A 26,075-nucleotide genomic window follows, 5' to 3' on the forward strand; every position below is an offset into this window, starting at 1 on the left:
GAAAGTCAAAGTAAGGTAACATCAGGTCCTAAAAGGGTTTAGACATGTGCGTTTAAGTTGTGCGATATTAAGAATGTATAAGCTTTTGGGCCATATTTCAAAAATGCATTACAGCATAAAATTAGGCCTTTACCTCACAGAAGAACCACAGACTGTAAGGACACAGCAGGGTAAAAGTTTACCAGAGGACAAGCAGCATTAAGGAGCAGAAGGTGAAAGAGTAATAAGATCAGCAGCAGTAAGCAGGCTGTCTGTTTCTTGTGAAACCTAAAGCCAGGGAAGGGGAGATATGAGCCAGAGGGAAGAGGACAGACATTTCATAATTTCACATTACATCCTTTATGTTAAGACCAGTGAATACTGCTGTGGGAATTAAATTCTGTTGACTTGTCTCTCAGTTGGAAGAACACAAATGAACCATGGTAGTAGAAACACTGTTGCATCTGAATGAGGTTAAATTTCTCAAGGGAAATCCAGTCGTCAGATCTGACAGAAAATTGCCCAGAACAGCTCTGATAACGATGCGACTGCTGATCAGATCTTAATTTTGGCAGTTTGCAATAGTGCGAGTGACAGCAGTATGGTTAAAGTATTTTCTCTGTGTACTTTAACAGCTTTTTGTATCTGGGACAGCTGTCTGGACATGAGGATGTGTGTTTGCATTGTATGTATGCCATATCACATGTATGTTAAACAACATGGCAGTCGGAGCTGTCTGCCAAAAATACTTCTCTGTGTTGGATGAATTGGTTTTTGTGCATTCTGCAAGCCTGCCTGTGTCTGTGTGGCTCCTTGATTGATCGAGCTGGCTACGTTTTTCCTCCTGATGATCTGTCACCCTGCGAAAATAGAGAGTTGGCAGCAGAGGGAGGCTTGTTTTTCACAGCCATCCATCAGTCCTGTAATTGTCTATAACGGTAGCTAACTTTAATCTGCTCTAATGCACAGCTCTGGTTCAATCAGCCAGACAAAGCACAAGTTGCTACTGGATCTGTGTTCAGTAATACAGAGTATCTGTAAATTTTACCGTCTTTATTTCTTTGCTTTGGTTTTTCTTCTTTGCTATCCATCTGTTTTTTTCATTTCATTTTTGTTTCCCTGGATAACAGCTTTTCTTTTGCGGCATACACTATCTTTTGTCTCCATTACAACGCTTTCTTTGGGTCTGGTCACAGCTTCACCCAATGAATACACCCTCCATTTAACAACATAAACAAAGAAGGTCAGTCATATTGTTGTTGGGTTTCTAAGCTGTTAGTCTCTGTTGTATTTGTGGTTTGATAGGCTTAGCCTTGGTCAGATAAGAGTCTGTGAGAGAACAAGAGAGCAAAATAAGGGAGGGTAAAAATAAGAAAAGCAATGCAAACACAGAAAGACAGAACGTAACCTGGGTGTTCCTGACCTGAGAGGTCAAGAGAGGTCTGGAAAGATGTAGAAACGGATATTTACCCATCTGCCACATGTCTCTACTGTATTTTTGTGTATTCTCAAAGAACAAAACAGGTTTTGTTGAATCAGTTTGGAGCAAAGAAAAAGTAGAGATCTCTGCTGCCAAAGAAAACAGGGAGCCCTGCCTCCGTTCATCCTCATCCTCTATCCTTCATCCTTCCTTTAGAGCTGCTCTTTTTGTTCATTTGCGCTACAGTTGAAAATAGCAAATGCTCTGTCTCTTGTGAGGCGAGAGCCATGTCTAGATGTAACTGACAAAGAGATGTAATATACCATGTGTTGTATTTAGATCTTAATCTGAGATTTGCGGGCTCAGTTACACATGCATATATGAGTCAGTTACAGTACATCTGATTTTTGGATACCATTGGATTGACCATTAGCTGTGTTTTAACATTAGAACAGAATCTTTTACAGTTTATCTTCTTGCTGGTTGTTTCCCTGTAGACTGATTGAGCACAAGTGTAAAGTTGAAATCTTTAAAGCAATGGAAAAAGTAGCTTTTGACACACAGTGCAGTAGGTAGTACTCTAATCTATTTTTTATACCTTCGCGCTGGTGACAGCCGTGGCTGGAGGCATGATATTTTTGGGTGAATGAGATATCTCAGGAACGCCTTGAGGGAATTTCTCACAATGTCTCACTTGGACTCAGGGATGAACTGATTAGATTTTGGTGGTCAAAGGTCAAGGTCAATGTGACCTTACAAAAATATGTTTTTGGCCATAGGACCCTAATTATGAAACAATTTCAAACAAGTGTCTAATGCACTTCGCTGTGACGTCGTAATGTTCTGAAAAAACACTTTTCTGGCCATAACTCAGGAACAGAGGGGGCGATTGTGACCATGTTTACTGCAACTTGTCTGGTTGGTGGAGACATACAACTGCGATGTGGTGGTTCTAGTTTGACCTCATTTACTCTTATGTTGTTGAATTTTAGCTTTGTTATACACATGTCTACTGACAACATAATCCCTATTTATAGTGATCACTATTTATAGTGATTATGTACAACATGTCCTGTGTGCTGTACGTGTGCTTGGTCTTGTGGCTGTGGTGCCTGAAGTGTATTCTAGGTGGGCACTATGAGCTTTCTATTCTTATGCACTGACCTTGAAGATTGTGAAAGTGTGAGTTAGGGGCCAGGAATAGGGGTACACGTCACCCTGCCATGAGGCCTATGTAGGACAGGATTTGTTTGCACTTGAAGCTGTCAAAACATCTTGTGTATGACCCCAGCCAGCACAGATGGGACAAACGAATGAAGCGAATCTATGTTTGTGTCAGTCTTCAACTGCCTGTGGCTGCATCTGAACCTGTGTGGTTTATGACCCCTCTAAACTGTGGCAAAGAGATATATAGAAACTGTATATATTGCAATTGCAATGTTTTTTGCCAGTTTAACCTAAGCTATGCAGATTTTGTGTATAGCAGACAAGCATTAAATTTCCAAGTGATTTCTAATTTGACTTTAAGTTTATATTGTTGACAAATTATTCACTTTATTACTACTACCACTACTAGTGATAATGTGTATTATTTTTCTCTGATTCCTCTAACCCCTGACCCACTGCACATCACCATAAATGTGGGGAAAAGGTGAAGAAAAGATTAAATTTCAGTGGGTTAGTGGGACAAAGTAGATGACAATGGAAGTGGGTCAGCCATGTGTCTCCTTATCCTTAGCTAGCCTCTTCTCCGCCCCTCCTTTTCACACACACATTGTTAAGACCTTTAACATAAAACTCCTTTCATCAAACATGCACAGCCACATATGTTCATTATAACACACACACAATAACCCTAACACACGCTAACTGTCCTGCAGCCTACTGTTAGGATGTTTTTGACCTTGGTGCCCCCGCAGTGTTGAGACAGTTCAGCTGCTATTATTATCTCTGACACGCACATACATACACATACTTCTGTGCACACACACATGCATATATGAATGTACTCATGCATGCTGACATATTCAGGCACACACATATACAGTGTATACACACACACACACACACACACATACTCCATTTCACATTCCACATTAGCGCTGTAATGTTGCCCTGTTACAAAGCCCCTCACCCATCAAGAGTCCTACAAAACAAGTGATGAATGGTCACGCCACCAGGTTGAAGCCTCCATGGGTGGCCCTATCTGATCAACATGCTCCAACATGGGGCCCTTTGCCTCTCAAACCATGGAGTGGAAAAATTTAATGGACACACCAGACTGTCCTGGTATGGCCTTCTACGCACTTTTGTGTAAAGGCACATTCCCTTAAAAATATACCTATGTACACAAATCTCTCAATTGTGGGTTAGGGTTAGGGTTAACCAAAGAAGCATGTTGATAGATAATAACAGCTTGGTCAGGAAGCACGCCTCTGCTCCAACTAGTTGTGATGGGTGGGAGAGACTCTGGTTACACATTAAATTGACCAATAAATGTGAGCAATTTGTTTTTTTCATTTTCTCTGCTACCTTTTAGTTTCGCTATGCTTACTTATTAGTGAGCATAATGAAACAATAAACAACACTACAGCATTTTTACTGCAGTGTATCTGTCTCTCAATAATAGATTTAACCAGTCTTCAGTCCATCCCCCATGAATCAGAGAAAAATATTGCAGAGAACAGAAAAGCTTTGAATGGCTGTAATCGGTTCTTTATTTTGTTCTTATGACTGAAGGTTCTGTAGACATTGAAACAAGGAAGTCAGATAATCAGATGGTGGATGATGACCTCACCTCTCTCTGAATCATTAGAAACAAATGGACCAATAGTGACTTGTTGATCATGTTTTTTGTAATAGTATTAGTGTGCTAAGATAAACAGTGTTTAAAAACCATAAAACATCTCACCAGCTGTGGTTTTTCGCTTTGCTCATGTTAGAAAACTCATGAGTAGAAAGGTAAAGCTGAAAAACTTGATTTCATATGAACCATTTCTCTCCGCACCTCAGGGGGCTCATTTGTTACCTTTTTTTTTTTTTTTTCAATAAGAGATAAACCACTCACTTGGCTGAAAGTAGCTCATTGCAGATTGAGATATATTAGTATCAGTGAAGAGGCTGACAGTCCACAAATGCCAAAGATATATTTAAGATTTTTTGTGAGCAGTGTCACCATTATATATTTGTTCACCAGAGAGAGAGAGCTTTATTTTTCAACTGTTAAATGTCCCATCTCAGTACAGTATAGTAACCAAATTTAAGGGATCCTAAATGTTTATGTTATGTGTTAATGTAAATGTAAATTGAGTTTAGTTTAGTTTAGTTTATATCTTAAATTATCTTACTCCTAAATATCAATATCACAATTGGGTTAAAAAATCAATAAGACTCCTTAATTTTTTGTTATTTCTGGTTTTCTGTGCGGAAAAATAATTGTTTTTAAATCAGCTTTTAATTAATTAGTATCTTCCTGTAGGTGTGTACAATAAATGAACCTGACTGATACAGACTGATTGCAATGCAACAATGAATCTATTACTTGAAAATGAAAACAAACATGAAAACAGCTTTGTGAACCAACTGAAGAAGCTTCATCCTGGCAGAGGCTTATGTTGGCCTGCTTCACAGTGGTGACAGGAGGTGGGGTGAGACGAGCTGGTGGAACTGATACCACAGCAGAGTGTCTGGTGGGCAACCAACAAATATCTGGTCTGGCTAGAGTCTGGTTCCTGGTTAGGAGTAGGCTGCTGTACTTGTTCAACCCAGACGGCAGTTATGGCAGGAGCTCGATCAGTGAGGGCCACAAGATGTGGCGGGCCAAAACCACAGCAGAGTCTGGTTTTGGGCTTGGCACTGGCTGTTCCTCTGCTTCATCCAGGCTGTTGTTCAAGTCGCTCTAGATGACAGTGTTGGCAGGGGGTTCAGCAGCGGCTGTCTGGTCCAGTACTGCAGGGATGACCCAACAGGTGGGGTCAGAGGAGCAGGTAGAGAAGAAGATGCTCCTTGTTCAAGTCTTCATCGGGGTTGATTGCCCTCTCTACACCATCCACCATGTCTGCTTGTGGGGTCCTGTCCTTGTCAGTTTTCATAGACACCGGCAAATTTGGGAAGGTCCAAGGCTGAAAAAGCACACAGTGCAACACTGATGGTGCTCAGCACTTCAGCTTCAAAGCCATTGAGCCTCTTCACTAGGACGTCTTGGTGTAACCCTGTCTAACAGGAGCCTGGCTGATGATCTTGATCGTGTCCGTAGGCGACAGCCATTCAAAGTTTGTTTTAAAACCACCTCACAACAGCGCAGAAACATCACAACAACTGCGCTGACAACTGATAATAAATCTATGTCAAATCTGACTCTGAATCTGAGGAGGGCTGGTCTCTGGTGAGTTGAGCAGCCATCTGGCTTCATCTTCAACTTCAACACCTGAAACAAGGAATATGATATGCTGAGCAGACTGGACATATTTACAGGGGAAATTATGACTAATGTAACAGCTGACACAAAATACTGTGAGATCTCAGGATTGCGGTCCTGACAGCTTGAGAAGAGGTCTGGCCTCATCCTCATCAGGGTCCTTCAGTTCAAGCTCCCAGAGCCTTCAAACAGAAAGAAGACACAATCTTCATTACACACAGACTGGTGTGACATGAGCAGAGTTCAGGCTAAGTGTGTTTATGCGACCCAGTAACTCACTGGACTCTCAGTGTGTGTTTGTTCTGCTTCACCAGCAGCTCAGCCAGATCTTCAGCAGTCACCTCAGATGGGAGCTGGTATTTCTGCTGAAGCTCCAGAAGTTCAGTCAGGTGTAGGTGTGTCAAACAACACCTAATGCAAATAAGTTTTGTTGTTCTACAGTTTCTTAGTCAGAGTTTTAACAATCTGACAATGAGTCCAACTCTGGAAAGAAAAAAAAAACCTCTCACATACCCTGATGGATCTGTAAATGCCTCTGCTTCTGTCAAGACACTTCATAGGTGTTTTGTTGCTTTATCTCAAGATATTTAACAAATTAAACTGTCAAAATGACAATGACAATTTCACAATGGTACATTCAACAATGGGCTCAAGGGTACTCAAACACAGCTTATCCTCCAGACATGAATGAACAGAGTGTTTTAAAGGTGGAGAGTGTGTGAAGTCTGCAGAATGATTCTCATTGTGGAGCCACTGAGATCATTCAAAAGCTTTCAATATGACACACACACAGACACAAGCACACAGACACATCACGCAGACCTCGGTTATTTCCAATTAAACTGAGGTCTGTGTGTTAAAACTGTTTGAACATTTACATAATATTGCTTTAGTAATAACAGTGGTTAGAGCAACACCAATCAAATGTAACCGAGCTCCACTGCATGGGATTGAGGTACAAGATACAGACAGATATCGAGATATCGGTCACTTGACAGTGCAGAGACAGGTGAGTCCAGGTTACATTAAAGGGGCACTGACAGAGGGAGGCGAAGATATCCCGACTTAGATATACAGACAGGTCAAACTCTGTCTCTGTGTGCTTGATGCTTTTGTTTTTAATTTTCAAGCTTGCAACCCTAAGCCAGACATGACAGCATTTTCAAGGTTATTGTCCCAGACTTGACAAACTTTGACAAAGCTTTTCACAGACTAAACAGCACTCTCCATGAATAGTAAACTGACCTTTATGACTAAAAACAGTGGAGCTTAGCTTTTAACTGAAGCCTCGGAATAATGAAAAACATAAATTATTTTGTAAGCAGCATTATTTAATTTTTGCCCACTTGGGGATCGTGAAACAAGCACAACAGTGATACTTTATCACCATATAAATTATTATGCTTATTTGATGGCAAACAGTTGTCTATTTACACATTCAGTAACATGAGCATTAATTTGGAGTCATGTTTCTGGTCATCTGTTAAAGGAAATATTAGTAAGTTTTGCTATTGCTACACAGCCAACGTTGGCATTAAAAGCTGTTTACTTACCAGTCCACAATAAACATTGCAAGTTCAGCATCAAACTTTATTCTTTTACTCGATCAGAGCTGTCTCCAGCGGTGGAAAGCCTCGCCAATGTTAACTCTTGTTTTGCTTCTATTTTTATTGCTTCTTGTCTTCCACTGCAAGCTAACCAGCTAGCCCCAGTCCAGCTGGAGTGTCCCATCACTTTGTGGTGGTAGTAGGATGGAGGTAGTGTTGCTCAGGGGGCATATTATAACCTTTAGTCTTGTAAATGCAGTGATAGCTAAAGCTAATGTTAACATTAGCTATGTGCCAATAGCAAAACTTACAAACAACTCCTTTAGGTGCAAGTCCGATATTCATTCTACTTTTAGCTTTATATTGATCTTCAGCAACTCCAGAGGGAAATATCATCTGTCATCTGACCTACTGCTTAGTGCAGCATTAAATTAATTAGTAATTTAATTATGTTTTGACCTTCCCCCAGTCAATTGAATTCAATTCATTTTATTAATATTTTAGTTAGTCACGACCTAGTCATACCAACATACAAACCAAAGCATTATGTTCCCACCAGCAATTGTCATTATTGAAACAAAAACAACTTGAAGAACTTCTTCTTTACTGAGATTATTTAAAAATGTGTAGACAGCATTTTTTCAACAATATTAATTACAATAATGATTAAAAAACACATCATTCAAGTAGTGATTGGACGTTGATTGCCATGGCAACAGTCAAAGCTTCAAAGGTTTAAGGCATTTTCCTTATCAACCACTGTCTAAGACCATCATCCCCAATGATGTACAGCTATTCTCCTCCGTGTAACACCAGTTGCTGCAAATGTAGAATCAGTAAACAGCACACATAAACAACGCAGTGTATACATAATCATATTACAGTCAGCTTGAATGTGGTATAATAAGATTCTTGAGTCTTGGCTTCAGTCTCTAACAATCTTAAGTACATGCTGCGTTCCCAGTCATGGCGCCAATAAGCCCATGAGAGCAGAACACATGTAACCCTGCAACCCTTAACAACCCCCTAATCCATACACCCCAGCTCAGTCTGACATATGAGATATACTGTTCCTTCTCATCTCATGTGTGTGTGTGCACTCGTGGGCATATGTGAGAGTGTGTATGTGTTCATACAGTCACACAGAAAAGTGTGTGTGCATGTGCATGTGTGTTGAGGTCACAGCTCTCTTCCTTTCATAGCAGGGCTTGGCTGCAGTCTTATGTTTCACTCTGCAGGGAACACACACACAAACATGCTGGCACACATGCATGCACACGCAGACACACACACACACACACGCACACACACACACACACATCCATCTTCATAGGCAAGTCAGTCATCCATTTCAGCTTCAACTTTGGCCCACATCACTGGTAAGTCTGTATTCATGTATGTATGAATGCCAGAGAGGGAGAGAAGCAGGAGACCGAGGAGGAGAAAGACAACCAGTTGGGGGGCCATTTGGTTTTCCACAGAATGCCATGCAGTGAGTTCACTGAGTTCACATGTGTGAACCCAGTTTGCCTGCAGAAAGGCAAGGTGGCCTGATCTCTCTCTTGTCCTGCTGCATGATGCAACACTACATTCAGCTTCAGGCATGTTCTCTGTAGAGTCTCACAGTGAAGAAAAGTTGCACACTGCTGCAGTAATTTGGATTTCTTGAAAACAGGACATCTGTACTGTTCCAACCTGCCCACTTACCTTTTATACTGATTCTTAGAAAGCTGACTGAACAGAGAGTACAATCACTTCCCACCTGTTAGTTCGTAGTTTTATCATTTTTTTGGCGCTCTCTACATGTCCTTCTTTCCTTCTTTATCCTCCTCTTCTACATGTTTCTCTATAAAAGAATTCTCCCTAAATAGTCAGAATTTATTCTGGTTTCATGATTATTAAAAAAAAAACATAAAACAGTATGAATGATATGAATTATCAGCTGACAAAATTCTGCTCAAACACTTGCTTCCCTGCTAAACTGAATGTCACTTTTCTACCATTGACTTCTTGCCTGAGTTACTTAGATTGGTCTCTGCTAATAATAGTAATATTTGTTTGTTTTGTGCTTGCACACACGAGGAGGAAATGACATGTGTTGATAACTGACCTGTCACTGTGTTGTCTGTGCAACCCCCTGAAGTCATCAGTGATTCAGCACTGCCAGTAATTCAGCAAGACAATGTTACATTTGAATAATGTTTAATTGAGAAAACACCACAGTGAAATGCACGTATCAGTATGTACTGTCACAGTAACACTGCATCACATTAACTGTTTCACTGCCGGCCATTCGTGTGCCTTGTTTTAGGATAATTTAAAAGGAATGTTGGCACTCTGATGCATTTGAGACTCAGATGCCTGCCAGAACTCCACTTGATTTTAATTACTCAGTAGTAAACTCTACTTCAGTCCTGGCAGACTGAATTTAAAGGCTGATTTATAGGCAGACCTCACACACACAAACACACATGCACAAGGTGCTCACAGTGAACTTTCTACTGTCCCTCTCCTTTTCAATTAGATGGGTCTTGGCTCAGAAAGCCAGCAGAGGAAAAGAAAGGCTCCAGCCCCTCCTCCCACACCAGCATCCATCACCCCAGGCTTCGATGACACTTCAACCTCCCCTGCTCCCACTCCTGATAGCGATGCTGCTGATACATATACCCCAGCCCTCCGCACCAAGTTGGCACAGTCAGTTCCAGCCTCCTCTACCATTGTGGTAATGCAAACAATAAAACCAGTCCCCTTGAAAACAGCAGTACAAGCTGCCACACCAACCGCCAGCTCCCCAACCCCAAGCAGCAGCACCACCAACAGCCTGGCTCTCCAGGATTCCAGCTCTGAACTCAGCCACAGCCTTGATGACTCAGATGCTGACCTAGACCAGGCCGGTTCCCACTGCAGCACCCTCACCAGCAGCACAGGGAGCGGATCTGTGCGGGTCCAGCCCGCTACTAAAAGCTCCAGCAGCAGGATGGAGGAATCAGAGAAGTCTAGCAGCACAGCTGCCAAATTAAATCAAGAGGTGACCTCAACCAGCAGCTCCAGGTCTGAGACGGAGTCAGCCCTCAACCTTAAACTGGATGAAGTTGAGAACAACAGACACAGCGCAATGGGTAAATAACAAACATTCAACACAGCATGTCCAAAAATCCATGTGACACAGAACAGCGGCTGACATTTGAAGACTTGAGTTTAGATGCAACAAATTTAGAGATAAATAGTGTGAAATTTATCTGTAAAAATCCATCCAAAACATACTAGAATTACCAAGTATTTTTCCTTTGTTAGTGATGACAAAAACTATTGTGTTTGAATAGTTGTCCAACATCTCCTTCTTTTTCACACTAACCCAGGTCGACTATTACATTTTTAAACAGAATATTAGCAATGATAAATCAAACATAGCACTTCACTCATCGAAGCTGTTATGAGATCTACAGGTTCCTGTTGTTTTCATATGTGCCGTATGTCATTCTTTGTTTCAAGTTACACCAAATGGCATATCACATCTTCACACCACAGTAAACAAAGCATTTATATTCATCAGAGAAAATGAGCCTGGCTGTTGATGACTGAACTGTTGACAGTGATGGTAAACACTGTCTGTGTATGTTAAAGAAGTGAGACAGTCAGAAGTTGCCTGTAGAGGTTTTCTGCCTGTTAGAAAGTGACTGAATGTCTGCCCTGGAGAACTGAGCTGTCACACTGCTGCAAGGCCTGAAACTTAAACTGTCAAGAATGACGCACATAACCTATGTGCCTGTGTGTGTATGTGTGTGTGTGTGTGCGCGCGCGTCATGGCTAAAGTACAGGAACTAGTGGAGCTGGTTTTCATCATAGGTCATGAGACAATACACTTCTTGTCTCTTGCCCACACTTATCAATCCCTCACGTTGTTATCTTTCTCTCTATCCCTCTCTTTATCTTTATCCTTCTATTATTTCCTTCTTTTTTGCTTACACAAACCGTCAAAGCTGGCTGATATAAAGTCAGACACATCAAGTGCAGATTTAAACAGGCTCTACATGAACTTTCGCTGGCCCTCCTATTGATCTTTATATAACCTAGATCTTTCTCTGTAGCGGAGTGAGATTGCAGCAGAGGGCTGTCATGTCTGACGGGGGCAGAGATGAGAGAGCTGCAGACCTCAGAAAAGGGATGAGAAAGGTGAGAGTAGCAGAATGAAGTTCAGAGAAAGGAGCATGGGAAGGTTTTTGCAGCGGGATGACAGGGTAGTGAGGTAGAAACAAGGGGACTCGGGGGGGTTTTAAGGAGTGGAGGATGATGGACAGGCAGATGAAAGCAAGAGAAAGGATGAAGTATGAGGAGGTTCGTGCATTAGACAGGATAGAACAGACAGAACGAGGATCATTAATAAATTTATAGACCAAGCTGATTTTCTTTTTCCTCAGTCCTGACACTCTGCTGACAGTGCATCACCTTCTCTCTTCTCTTTGGCTTTGAGTCCCTTCCTTTTCTCAGTTTCCTTTGTTCCCCTATACAATGTGTTCGAAAGTATTCACTTTAAAATGTGTATTTGTACTAAAATAGTTTTATTCCCAAAGCCACATTCTCTGTAAAAACTCTCTCTTTTGTCCTACAGACAACCTCAGCATCAACTTTTCAACTTTTCACACTGACTATAAAATATTTCTCATCGCAGGCTGACAACTGCACATATACATGAACAGTACATGTGAATTGTGAATGAATTGACAGTGAATGAATAGCTGTTATACACGTTAGGGCTAGACAACTACACCCTGCAGTATAGGGTGTTGCCCTCATGCTTGTTTAGGCACAGACAGAAATGTACACATTACATTTATTAGGTTTAAGTTAGTCTCCCATTTATATAGGTTTGATTTAGTCTTTCATTTATGTAGGTTTTATTTAGCCTTTCATCTTTAGCAAAATTGATGTGTATGTCAAACTGTTAACTGTTTGTCATTTGCTCTGGGAGGCTCTGTGATAAAGATCTCAAATTCTAAATTAACAGAGGTGGAGCTGCAACAGTGGAGAACAGGGTTACTCTAGTACTTTTTCTTAAATCTTAGTTTTACACTATCTAGCACCTGATATTAGGCAACATATACCTTATATCTTCAAGGTGCTGTAGAAGCGTCAAATGTCTGTCTGTGTGTATGCATGTGTATTCAAGGGTGTGCTGATAGTGTATGTACTGACACAGGGGAATACATTATGTCAGTGTTTATGTCAGTCTGAATTCAAAGCTTCAGCTTGGTTGAAAAGAGAGAACAACGTTTTAGTAGTTAAATTAAAAACATGTATATGTCAATTGTAGAATTCTTTTCTTTTCACAACAACTTCATGATGAAGTGATACACTGTAATACCCCTGTTGAGGGATCAGTGCAGCTCTGTGCAGCGTGCGTGTGTGTGCGTGTGTGTGTTTGTGTGTGCTCCAGAGGCTGTCAGGGTTGTGATGGTGTAGTTTATCATCTCAGCTCTGCCTGCTGTTTCAGTTCCCTCCTGTTGTCATCAACAGAGTAAACAGATAAAGCGGCCCATTGACAGCACCTGCTGACTAAGACACTGCACACTGGTGCATCACAAGCCTTAGAAGGAGATTTCAGTAGCTGCATTTCAGCAGTGCTGTTTTACAGTAATTGTATTTTTGCAACTACATCCCAATATGTTATTTTGGGATTTTATTCCATTTGTCAGTCCATACTTCTGTCAGCATCACCTGTCTCCTGTGCTTTATGTATCATGGCCTGCACATATTACAAGTTGGCAGCTAAGCAATAAAACAACAGTTCACTTCTTGGGACATATTTATTTTTAACTGGGAGTTTTACAAGATACTGGATTTATGTAAACTGGAAGGCAGCTGCTAACTGATTGTTTTCTTAAAAGTTCAGCTGATATTCTCCAGACCTTTTTTGCGAAGGTGGAGCCCTCCACCACATACTGTGAAAATCCACTGGAGCAATAGTAAAAACTTACAAATGAGTGTACTGTAAACACTGGAGTAATTTGCTGTACTTTAACAGCGATAACCTCCATGGCTCAGCGGAAAAATAAAGGACTTCTGCCCACAGAAACTTCATCACCAGAAAAGTGAAGCACAGCCGCCAAGATGTTAAATAAATAAAGAACAGAATAGAAGAATAGAATAAATAAAAGACAAAGATCTTGATGTTGATGTTTTCTCTGCTACTTTCAGTTTGATAAGAAGTTTGCATGTAAGCTGTTTTTGTCACGTTCCCCATGACCAGCACTGCCTGCCCTGCCTGCATGTTGTTTCTTCTCTAGGAGCCACTGATCAACCAGCGCCACCCAAACCTCGTCGTTCCCCGGCTCGGGAACCACCACAGCTTGTTCTACCCCCTGCTCCGTCCACTCCTCCCCCGCTTTCCCCTCCCACAGAACCCACAGAAAGTGACTCCCCAGATAGTCCCCTGGAGGTGGAGGAAGCAGCTCCCCAGTGTAGGTTCCAGATGGCCCGCCTCTCCCTTTCCTTCACTCTTCGGTCTTTCTTTTCTTTCATAGAAGCTGCTCTCCTGGTTCTCTGACTTTTACTTGATTTGTCTAAATCAGAGTTTGTATTTTTGCAGCTGTCCTTTACTGCCAAACCTGTGTGCCTGTGTGTGTGTGTGTGTGTGTGTGTGTGTGTGTGTGTGTGTGTGTGTGTGAATACTGCACTCTGTCCTCACATGCTTTACATCTCTCAATCAGTGACCCAGGCAGCTGAGGTGTTAAGTGATACTGGGTCCATGTGAGGTCAAGGTGCTTCATATCTATAAATGTCAACCTGTAAGCCCTGTTATTTCTTCTGGGCCCAGAGGCCAGGGCTGGGGTCAACACCAATCATCTTGAGTGCCTTTTATGTTGCATCTATACAGCACATGGGAGAATATTAGATGTATAATGTAAGCCACCATCTCTCTCTGGATGTGTTCCTACTAGTGTTTTTGGTTTTTCTGGTTGTTATACTCTGTTTCTCTCTTTACTTTTAGGTTTTTCTCTGGATGCTATTTTCATTGCCATTCCCAACAAGTGCAATGTTCATGATCTATCCATCTCATATCACATCTGTTCTTTTCTTTACTCCACACCCTGCACCCTCCTTTGTAGTGTACTGCTGTGGGCCTGTGCGTCTGCGCTCCAAACACTCCTGAAGTCTCTCTCTGGCTCGACCCTTCCTTTGTTTGCCAATCCCTCAGTTCCCGTTGCTTCTTCTTCTCCGCCCTTCTCCTTTCTGCCGGACATCCCTCTGACATTCACCATCCTACTGTCATTCTTTTAAGAGATTTTCTACTGTTTTCTCTGTCCTCTTGTATTTGTTGTTACAATATAATTCTATCGTGATTTTAATTGTCTCATTTCTATGACTTGCTCTCACTTGGTGTCACTCGCAGAAGCTGCTTTGCACTGCATCTGTCCTTTTGATGGTTTGGATTTGATCCAGTTGAGGACAGAAGATGCCGCAAGTGAAAGCAAGTCATGCTCTCCAATGTCGCTCGTAAAGCAGTACTTTTTTTGTGTTTGATTTCTTCTTCTTCTTTTCTTTTCTACAAATGTATGTACATACTTTTGGTGGTTTTGCGTTTCAACCTAATTTGCTATTTGTCATTGATTATGCATGAGATCAGGGCTGAGTTAAAAGTGGACACATAGAATGTGGTCAGCAGACTATACAGTGACAGATGAGCTAAACCCTGGACGTATCAGTTACTATGTGATGGATGAGTGTCATGCTGAAATGAGGTTATGAAGCAAGGCCATGCAGTAACTATCAGCCAATATTTTGGTGATGTGATATCTGCAGATCAATAGTTGGACAGTGTATGTTTCTCTCTTTGTGCGTGGTGTTGGGGATAGTTTAGAAACCTGAGACCTGAATGCATGTTGCCTTTGGCACTAAAATGGAAAGGGTGATCTATCAATGACATGTTGCTTATAAGTGGTAGTGGCTCGTGTATTTTAAAATAAAAGACCTGCTCCCGAGGAAACTCATCAAGTCTACACTGAAAGCACATTGACAATACACATTGATTTTTTTGTACTTTGACAGCTTATAGCTGCATGAATGCTTTACAGCTTGTCTTTGAAATGATGGGCACAGATCCAATACGACCCGTCTGTAGTGAGTCTGTGTGCAAAAAGGGTTAATTGTTTGGGGTTCAGAGTAAAACTAAGTATATCATTTGGATCTTTTGCTGAAAAACTGCAAGAAAAGTGGCCTGAAGGGAAAACTGCTTTATAAAAAATGACTTGTTTACAATTTTGAGCACTACATTATGATATATATATATATATATATATATATGTATATATATATATATATATATATATATATATATATATATATATATATATATATATATATATATATATATATATATATATATATATATATATATATATATATGTTTAAAAAATTAACTGTTCTTTTTGAATGGTGAACATGTCAAAGAAATGGAGCCCTTGTTTTTAATCATATGGCTTGTTTTGAACTGTGTGAATGCAGTTATTGTGGTGTCACAGAATCAAATCATTTCTCAATGCTGCAGGATTTTACATTTTTGCGATGACAACTGTTCATTTTTACCTCTCATTAACAATGTACCAGCTAGTTCTGATTAAGAAGGTAATTCAATGAAAATAATTCAATTTTTATGTCAAATGTAATTTATCCTCTGCAAGTTCTAAGTCACAGAGTTATGATGCAAAAGTGTAGCCTAGTGAGTGTGTGTGTGCTTCTTAAGCCTGTAGACTTATGATGATGAACATACACTTTCATCTGTGTTGTCATTGCAGATCAAAGTATTTGTTTGGAAGACATTTTTCAATTAAACAGTTAAAGACTGGATCAAGATGGAAGGGTTTTTGTTTTTGGATTGTGCATGGATTGATGCATGGTTACATTTAACACATCACTGTATCGATTTGCTTGGGAATGGAGACACCTTTTGTTTAGCTTCAACAGAGTCATGTGCCTAAGGTCATGTTGGGTTGGAGGTTTGAGAATACAGTGCGTGTGGATGTTTACTTGTGTGTTACAGTACACTTGTGCAAACACATGAGAGCATTAGACAGTGTGTATACATGCACTTGTCTGTGCGTGTGTGTGTGTGTGTGTGTGTGTGCTGATTGTGGCTGTAGCTGGCATGACTAAGCTGTTGCTGGGAAGGCGCTGGGAGGACAGCCCTGTGAGTCATCACCACATCTCCTGGAACTGACTGTTCTCTCCACACCATTAGGACCAGGTCCAAAACTGACAGGCCTAGTGCACACACACACACACACACACACACACACACACACACAAAGACATATTGGAGCACAATACGTGCCCAAATGCATGCTCACACACACACACACACACCCGGTATCACTAACAAGGTCACTCACTGTTGAACTCATTTTAAAGAATCCCCTGTTGAGTTCCCAGTGCTGTCCATGGCTGCTGAAACCTAAAAAATAATGGTGCATAGATTTTTATTCTCTTGGCCTAGAGTTCAATGAGATCAGTGACAGACTAAATAACTTCTCCAAAACCCACAGCACTGACCAGAGCATGACTGTACTAAAGAGATGAGAGGGTATGAAGCAATACTGTCTCTCAGTGGAATCTAAAACAGTACTGTAAAAATCTAATTAAAAGGGTTTGTTTACAGTAAGTCCACCCACACATCATTAAAGCTGTTTTATCAAGCCACAGGTGGTTGTGCTCTGGGCTTGTGTTTGTATATTTGGCTTGTGTTTTCTGGTTTGTGTGTGTGTGGTGTCAGAATGAATGTTGAAACTAACTCAAATACTTCCTCTGTTTTTTTTTCCCTCTTCTCTTGCTCTTCATGCTCGCTCTGCATCCTGTGCTTCTTTTCAAACAAATGTCCTCATGATTTGTTGTGTTGTTTTTCTCAGTATTAATCTTTCCAGGTATCAAAAGACTTTTAATCTTTGTGGATTTGAGAAAAATAAAAATAAGGCCTAAACTTTTTTGAACGTAATGCATGGCATGAGTAAAAAACCAGAGGCCTCTATGATGCCTAACTTCCTTTCCCAATACAAGCCCACTCTCAGTTGTTTACTTTCACTTAACAGAACTTTTTCATTTGGTTGTTGAAACTGATTGTTGGTAACAGTTACTCACACTTTTAAAGGACAGTGATAACACCCAACACTGATGCTGAGATCTTCCTCTGTCCACTACCAGCCTGGCTCCAATCCATGCAGAGCTCTGCAGTCAGTGGCCAGAAACCAGAAACTGAAACACCTGAAGAGGAAACTCTGTCCCTGGGCAGCAGCAGCAGCAGCAGCGGTGGCAGCAGCCTGCCTGACCAGGGTTACGCTGCCTCAGAGGGCATGGCAGAGGGCGAAGACTCAGGCATGGTCAGCTCTCCGTCTGACACCCAGCCCACATCCCCAGATGGGAGTTTGTCTTTGGATGGAAGTAGGGGAGGCGGAGGAGAGAAACTGCTCGGACCAGTACGGGACAATTCCAGTGACAGTGATGAGGGATGTGCCACCTGGGGATCAAGATACAGGTAGAGAGAAAGTCATACAAAGCTGAGCTAGATGACACATCCAAGTAGGGTGGTTGGGGTGAAACATGGACACAGGGAAGAAAGTAAATAACGTCAAGCATACTCTATTTAACTCTATATAATTTATGATGTTTTTGTCAAACAGGATGATTAAAGCCTCATTCAGAATGGTGAGGCACATTAATGCAAGGCTGCTTTGGCCTCAAGAGAAAAGTGTCTACCTTATTCAGTCATCTGTCTGGGATAATGCATGTGCCATTCACTTTGCTGTCGACCTGAGGCCAGCCGAGCCACTGGATCATAACTTAAACCTGCATTAAAATCTTCAGCTGGATTCGTGCTTTTGGCAATCAAGTTTAGTTTTGCACCTGTATTTTCCCCTGAAGAGAGTACCATTACTGTTTCAACCAACTTTAGAAGTCTCTATAGTTTTCAACTGTGCTAGCAGTAATAACCAAGAGCAGTTCTCGCCATGTGTTATATTTGAGTCGTAGCCAAAGCTGGCACTCTCAACTTTTAGTGCTGGGCTTTTATAGTTATGGTTCTAGGCCCTTGTTCAAAGGCCTTCGTGGAAAATGAATGCTGCCCCAGATCACTTTTCGCCTTTTAAGTTGTTGTGAAATGTGTATGGTAATATGCCCAGACCAAGGATCCTGGATAGATGCTCTCACTGAGAGAAACTTTATGAATCCAGGGTCTGGCCTGATGCTGCTGGCTCCTCAGTATTCCAGGAAAGCACTATAACCTTGTTTTCTCAGAATCGTTGAGGAAAAGAGCTCCAGTCCAAGTCTCTTAGAAGACAAATTCTGTTTGGTTTGGCCTCCTTGTTGCAATTTGTTATGGCTAATACGCCACTAACTCATGAGAATGCTCTGCTGAACCCTTGAAGAGAGTGAAGGAAGTTTAAACTGTGGTAATAATATCTTTACTGCTGCATGTTTCAAAGCCAACGGGCTCCAATAAAAATATAATTCAGCTTTGAACAAGCACAAAATATTTAAAACTAACACCCTTCTTCTTCTTTTTACTCTCTCCTACTACTAAACTGCATTTACCCTTTTGGTTTCTGAGGCAGATTAGTAACGGGAAGGGTGCTGGATGTAACACCAGCATCAAATAAGCGGTTCATAACAGCTGTTTGGTGGTAGCTGGGTGACTGTTAATAAGGATCATGGAGTCATAGAGAGTGCTGTATTATGGCTGCCCCTATGTGCTGATCTGTTTTTGCATGTGCAGATGATACGGGACTTGTTATTTTCAAGGATGTTATGTGTTTTTACATGCGTATATTTGCAGACGTCTTTTTGACACATATTTTTGTGTACCATCCTCAGGCACAATGACATCAGCTCGCAGGCAAAGTCGGGCAGGTTAAAAGACAGCTATGTGGATGACCCGGAGCTCACCGCCCAGCTCCATCAGACTTTGGCAGATTTTGAAGCCGATCTTGCAGGTGAGGGGGACGTGCCATAGATCACAGTCTACTTATCTTAAAGTGCATTTGTATTTTTTGTGTAGAGTGACTGTTGAACTGTAGTCCACATGAAGTGACCGTTCCTACTCAGTGAATTTTGATAAGTAGCAGCCATTGTTACCTGCTTACTAATCCATATAGAAATGTGCCACAAGTGCCGAAGTATCATGTATTAATGCTTTGATCTGCTTCCCTTCTCCAGACCATATAGATATTGTCTCAGTGAAGGAGACTCCCTATACCATGTCCACAGACAGTAATGAGGTGCCAGTGTCTGTAGTGGACATGGATGTGCCAGTCACAGCTATAGATGAAGTGCTGGAGGACTATGAATGTAACATTTTAGAAAATGAGGCAAAGTCACTTACGAAGACCGAGTCAGCTGGCAGCAAAGGTAGGAAGAACATCAAAAACAACAGAAGCTGAAAGTGTAGTGCTTATGATATTTTTGTTGACATTTTGTGCCATTAATAGTAGTTTTTATATATCACATTGACTTTTTCTTATCCCCTTCTTTTGACAGGTACAGATTTTTGCAAACAGTCCAGCACCAAGCCACAGAACAAGAACAACAATGCTTGTACAGCTGCTGACAGTAATAAGAGCAACAGTGCAAATACTAAGCAGCCATCACAACCTGAGCAGTATAGGAAGTCACTGGAGAACAAGTCTATAGGTGATGAAAAGAAAGACAAGATAACAGAGGCAAAAATTAAAGAGATGAGTATCACCGATACCAAGAGTGTGAAAGACGATAAGCAAAGAACAGCATCAGCAGTGAAATCGAATGTTGGCATGCAGAAACGGAGCAAAAGCACTGAGATCAAATCTGATCCTGTCAAAAATAACGCTCAGTCTTTTCAAGAAGAGAAACCTGTTCTACCACAGAGCAGTCAGAGATCAGTGTCTACAGAAAGAGCTGAGGAAGTGCACAGAGTTTATCAAAATAACTCCAGCTCTAATACTTTGCATGGTAAAATCACTCGCAACGTCACATCACGCTTTGGGATGAAAACTTTCACTGTGGTCCCTCCCAAACCTTCTGTTGCACACGCTGCTACAGGAGCTCCAGCTGTCCGTGTCAATGCCGCAGGCGCCATTAAGATTGACGATCAAGGAAACATGGTGAAAGAGGGTATCCCCCGGAACAAAGGTGGCGGTTCATCAGAGTCAGGGATTAATTGCAAGGGGTCTCCTCATCCTGGAAAAGCCAAACTTTTTTGGAGCTCAAATGAGAGACAAGAAAGTCCTGTGCCCCCCAGCAAAGGTCAGATTAATAAGACTAAGGAGAACGCGGATGGTCTGAAAACTATTCCCACTCTATTTTCAGAAACTCAGCTGAAGACCAGTAACGCTGAGTACCTGAAAACAAAACAGAGTATTGAGACTGTTAAAGAAGAAGCTAAAGAACCAGTGAAAGACGTCCATGTTGCAAAGGAGGAGCGGGTAGAGGTGGAGAGCAAGATTTCAGTCTCCAAAAACATTCAGCAGCCAAGCAACAAACCTGCCCTTTCCCCTCCACTCCTTCCAGACCCAAAAAGAAACATGTCCTTCCTCAAACCATCCAGGCGAACCTCAAGCCACTATGTGGCATCTGCCATCTCTAAATACACCCCAAAGAGCTCAGATAAACCAAACTCCATCCCTAACGTCGCTGACTCCTCTGCCTCTGTGAAAACACAGGCCGTTGGCTTCCAGAGATCGGGTCGGTCCATACAAGTGAATCCACACCCATCTTCCCAGTCCTCTTTGTCTGATAATAAGGAGAATGACTCTGCTTCTAAACCCAGCCCTTCTGGTCTTAAGAGGTTAATGAGCTACCCAGAGTATGTGTCAGATAGCCAGAGAGAGTTTAGTGAAGCGAGACCGGACAGTGTTGGATCCACCAAAGGAAGCTCTTATACTCTGGAAACAGAAATAGCCAAGAATAAGCTCATTCAGTCTAATGGCTCCGCCCATATAAGTGTGACCGCCAGCAATGACAGAGACAATATTAAAGATATTTCACCCAGAAGCTCCAACCCTGCAAAAAGCAGTCCTCTACACTCATCTGCCAAACCAGCCACAGCTCCAAAGACCATATCCCAAGGCCAGACAAGTGTAAGTAAACCCTGGACTACAAAAATTGCATGTTATGGGTCTCTTGAAAAATAAATACCACAGAGAATTTTTGCAATAAAATTGTTAGTGTATAATAGTGTACTAAATACTCCACATCTTGTCTGCAGAACACAAGGGACATGACAGAGGCAGCCACCCATCTAACATCTGATGCAAGACCACCGTCCTCTGCCACAGTGTCAGACAGTGACAGTGTACCACAGCCGGTGTCGGTGTTTGGCCCTGTTAAAAAGTTCCGACCGGTGATCTGCAGATCTGTGGAGAAGGAGACATCTCTGCACAGCAATCTGATGGAGGCAATCCAGACAGGGGGAGGCAGGGACAGGCTGAAGAAGGTGAGATAGATGGATGGATGGATGGATGGATGGATGAATAATACACTACAGTATATTCTTAATTTTCATAAGAATATTATTGTTTTGGTTGCTGTTGGCTGGAAGACAAAAAAGTGATTTGGATTTTCCTCTTTTTATTTCATTATTAGATTTCCACTTCTGGTCCCAGTAGCATGAAGAAAGCATCTTATGTTGAGGAGGAGAATGAGAGGTCTGCTCTTCTGGCTGCCATTCGAGCCCAAAGCAACTCCAGCAGGCTGAGGAAGGTAAAACACTCGTCTTGCTATTTATGTAATATCAGTGCACTGTCTGTCAATATCAAGGGGGTGGCAGGGAAATAAAAACCTTGCTTGAGTGGATCTTGAATGTATTCGAGTTTACTCCTAAGTCATTGTTAATTCAATGCTATTCTTCATTAGGTCAAAATTATTATTTTCTTTTACAATACTTTGGTTCATGACCAAATTCCTGCATAGCTAACAACATTCCCATTAGTCCCGGCTCTACTTCGTTTTTAGTGTTAATTAGCAAATGTCAGAATACATTATACCTACTAAACATCAGCACATCAGCATTGTCATTGTGAGCATGTTGCCTTGCTGATTATAGCATTTGGCACATCTTCACAGAGCCAACAGTGTGGCTGTATACTCCTAGTCTTGTTACACTTTAAAGAGAAGAAACAAGTGGACTTATTGCAATCACACAGCAAGAGGAGAATGCAAAAGGCAATCTGAGTGTTCCTCTCTTCACTTTGTGTGTGTTGTTAGCTAGTTAGCAATTCACAAAATCATGCATGAACCAAGTTATGCAAGCATGGGTGTCTATTTCCATCCCTCTGTGTGGACTGTGAGTTGTGGTTTGCTGTCATATAAGGACCCATGTGGAATGAAAGGGGGCAGGAAACGTGCTGCTGTAGCTGAAACATCTGCGGTTCTATTCTGGAGGTTCCTTACCAGAAGTGGAATCTCAGGAATGCTGCATGACTAAATTAGACTCAAAAACTTAGTGCAACTCAAAAAAAGGTGGATAAATAAATAAAACTAAATACCCGTGTACAATGGAATTACAAAATAAATAAGATAAAATCATATAAATGTGAAGCAAGATTAGAACAGAAAATAATTTGTTCGGACAAAGTATCTCTGTATGTGCTGGTTAGACGTTGCTGTTAGATGTGTGAATGTGAGTTTAGTTACACATGATGTATGTGAGAGCAGCTGGCTTCCCGCCTATGTTTATGTGTCTAGAGTTACCATTGTCTCACTCCTTTGTGTGTTGCAGACCAAATCTGGGGCTGCTGATGAGCTTGAGAAGTTCAGGAAGGTGGTGTCTGAGGAGGAGAGAAGTGCAGATGCCCCCTCCTCTCCCTCTTCTCCCTCTTTGACTTCCACCTCATCTCCTGTCTTTACCCCACCACCGCCAGCGCCACCACCAGCGCCCACGGCTGCACCTCCACCTCCTCCCCCTGTCTTGCCCCAGGGTAAGCCTAGCACTGTGGCACAGCCAAGTGCTAAAACCTCCGTGAACCCTGCCTTGGCCAGGGAGGCTATGATGGAGGCCATTCGCTCTGGATCAGCTGCTGAGAGGCTGAAAAAGGTACAAATACAAAAAAATACAGCAGTTTTCCATTTACACCACAGAGTGAAAGTTGCTGCACAAGTCTTGAAACCAATGACACATGTCCCACTGGACAAAGATGGCATAGGCACATTAAAATGTAGCATTTGCACTGCATGTAATGATTTTTTTTTTCTTGAGTGCTAGTGCATAAAATGGCATCATTTCACTCAGAGAGACAAGAAGTCTTCAAAGAAGAGAGGGAGGGAACAAAAGAGACAGACATGAAAATAGGCAGAGACGGAACAGATAGAGACGAGAAAGCCAGAGGCGGCAACAGAAAAATATATGATTTGAAACAGTGTCCTCTTTCTTCTCACATCTTTAGTCTGGTTTCTTACATCCTGCCTCATTGGAAGAACAAAGCTTGCAAGTGGAAATGAATTGTAGATTGTAACACATACATTTATTCGTCTGACAGTCATACTGGACTGCTGTATGAACATTTTCTAGAAGATTTTTAGGTCACCCGCTTTGAGTATTATTTTTGCATCATTTAAACCAGTGTTAGGATGAGTTAAATAAGGAAAATTGTTGAGCACATCTCTTTCAGGTCTGCTGAGGTACAAAATTACATAATAAGTTGAGGCATATTTGTCTTTTTGTGTCCACTTAGACTCCACAAAACCACAGAACCCTTTTTTTTCTTCCTGCATGCAATGAACTGTTATTCCAAAGTGGAGAAATACAAACATGACATGTTGTGTTTCTTTTCACCAGGTTGCTGTGCCCACAAAGACAGTTCAAGTGAATGGGAGACTGGGAACAATCCAAGCAACCTCCTCAGCCCTCCCCCAGCAATAAGAGGAGGGAAGCCCACATCACCGCAACAAGGAATAATTGATCAAATTCCTTTCTGGTTTGTGCTTCTGCAGCAGACGACGGGAAAACTGGATTGAGTCATATTTTGAGTGAACCTCCTTTGAACCTCACATCTCTCACTACCAGCCTGTGGCCTTAGGCTTAACCTACTGCAGTTTTTAAAGGAACAGTAAGGCCGGGAGACTGTTATTTTCTCTTATGTTATCCACTAAAACATTTTTATATAAAAGGGGAATGATTGAAACATTTCCTCTTGCAAGAGGAACATTGTTAGTAGCCAAACACCTGCAACATCTGTCTGATAAAGGTGTGATAGGTGAAAGGTTTGCAGTTAATTCCATCCATGATATCAGATGTTTCAGCTCCTAACAATATCTTGCTGGAACATGTTTGCGATCATCTGTATAACATAGTGTTGCTCCTGAACATATCTTGCCATCTGTACTTGAATTCAGTAGTTTTAACTGGAACCTTGTAAAAAGTGTGCCAATGAAAGCATATTTAAATGGTTTATGCTATTTTCAGATTTTTTTTTTTTGTTGTTGTTGTTGTTGTTGTTGTTTTTGTTCTGATCTTTTTATTTGCTTTTACTACAGGAAGTCACGAATGCCTTATACTGTTGCTCAGTGTTATGTAGGTAATGTAGAAATTCTAGGAGGGTTGCAATGAGTTGGATCTGACAATGTTTCCAGGTTTGGACAACTTACTTAAGTACACTTAAGAAAACAATGGGTAGATCAATTGGCAATGCATATTTTATCCAGATCTGGTCCATGATGCCAACTGCTACAGTTCCTGGCTTTGAGGAATGAAATGGTGATGACTGACTAGTGCCTCTTAGATCATTATGCTCCTGTTTTAGCTTCTAACCTTCATTTGTGCTGCTGTTTATAATCTAAAGACATTGTCAAATCTGGTCAGTAGCTTGGAGAAACGTGTATTTGTACAGGTGCAATATGACTGAACATGCCTTTTTATGTTTGATATATTACATATTAAGATTAACCTTTTCTTTCCTTGACATCTCAATACTTTTGAAGCATTATTATTTAAGTATATCAATGGTGGATGCCATGATGAGCAAAGAGATTAGTTTATTAATGGCTATGTAACACAAAAAAAAACAGTTGGGGGAAAGCAGATGTTTAGGTTATCTATGGCCTTGATTTAAATGTTTCATTGTGCTCCTCTGTAGGTAATGTTTACGGTGTGGAGTAACTATGTTTGATAGAGGAAGAGTGGACCACTAGCATTCGATATTGTTGTTATAGATATCGTAGGATGTTCACGCTGAATCCTTAGAATACAGAAAAACCTAGAGCATCCATATTCAGGTGCAAATGCTTGCTGCTGTGTATTGTGAGAAAAATCTGAGTTAAGGGAGTCGCATTTAGTTTTATAAAGATTTATTTTAATTTATGCTCAGTTTGAACACAAAAATATTTTTACTGTTGTATGTTTTATCCTGAGAGTGAAAACCTTAATAGCGTTTCTATTTTTTCTTTCTCTAACTAGAAAGAGTTCTTTCATTCCTGCTAGATGATGTCATCTACACACAATAGCCTACAGCACATTGTAGCACTGTATATTCTGTAAAGTAAAGAAAGATCATCGCTGTGATAGATTTCATGTAAAACTTTGATAGAAAGCTATTCCACTGGTAGCATGAAAATTTTATAAGCTATGGCTTTTTAAGTTTTAATTGCACATTGTTTTTTCAGAAGGTTACACAGTTATTTTTGTCTACCTAATTTTTGATTCAATAAATAATTTTGTAATCAAGAGAAAAATGACTTGCTTCTGACATTTTTTAAAATG

The 26,075-nt window shown here is 41.1% G+C and overlaps 1 protein-coding gene across 8 annotated transcripts in view; it reads left to right on the top strand.

Moving 5' to 3' along the window:
- The window catches only part of cobl (cordon-bleu WH2 repeat protein), a 57,451-nt gene extending 31,404 nt beyond the window's left edge, over positions 1-26,047 (top strand). For 6 of the 8 annotated variants that reach the window (XM_071468385.1, XM_071468390.1, XM_071468388.1 and 3 more), the window contains 10 exons: positions 9,888-10,482; positions 13,648-13,821; positions 17,507-17,885; positions 19,220-19,338; positions 19,562-19,753; positions 19,883-21,459; positions 21,588-21,815; positions 21,965-22,081; positions 23,100-23,414; positions 24,156-26,047. In XM_071468385.1, the coding sequence (XP_071324486.1) occupies positions 9,888-10,482; positions 13,648-13,821; positions 17,507-17,885; positions 19,220-19,338; positions 19,562-19,753; positions 19,883-21,459; positions 21,588-21,815; positions 21,965-22,081; positions 23,100-23,414; positions 24,156-24,239 (3,780 nt within the window). In that variant the 3' untranslated portion in view covers positions 24,240-26,047. The remainder of the gene's footprint in view (positions 1-9,887; positions 10,483-13,647; positions 13,822-17,506; positions 17,886-19,219; positions 19,339-19,561; positions 19,754-19,882; positions 21,460-21,587; positions 21,816-21,964; positions 22,082-23,099; positions 23,415-24,155) is intronic. The other 2 variants (XM_071468389.1, XM_071468393.1) reach the window with 2 other exon arrangements.
- The last annotated feature ends 28 nt before the right edge of the window (positions 26,048-26,075 follow it).

Source organism: Trachinotus anak, unplaced genomic scaffold (genome assembly GCF_046630095.1).
Source record: "Trachinotus anak isolate AG129_WGS33_773 ecotype Australia unplaced genomic scaffold, CSIRO_AGI_Tana_v1 ptg000032l, whole genome shotgun sequence".
NCBI lineage: Eukaryota > Metazoa > Chordata > Actinopteri > Carangiformes > Carangidae > Trachinotus > Trachinotus anak.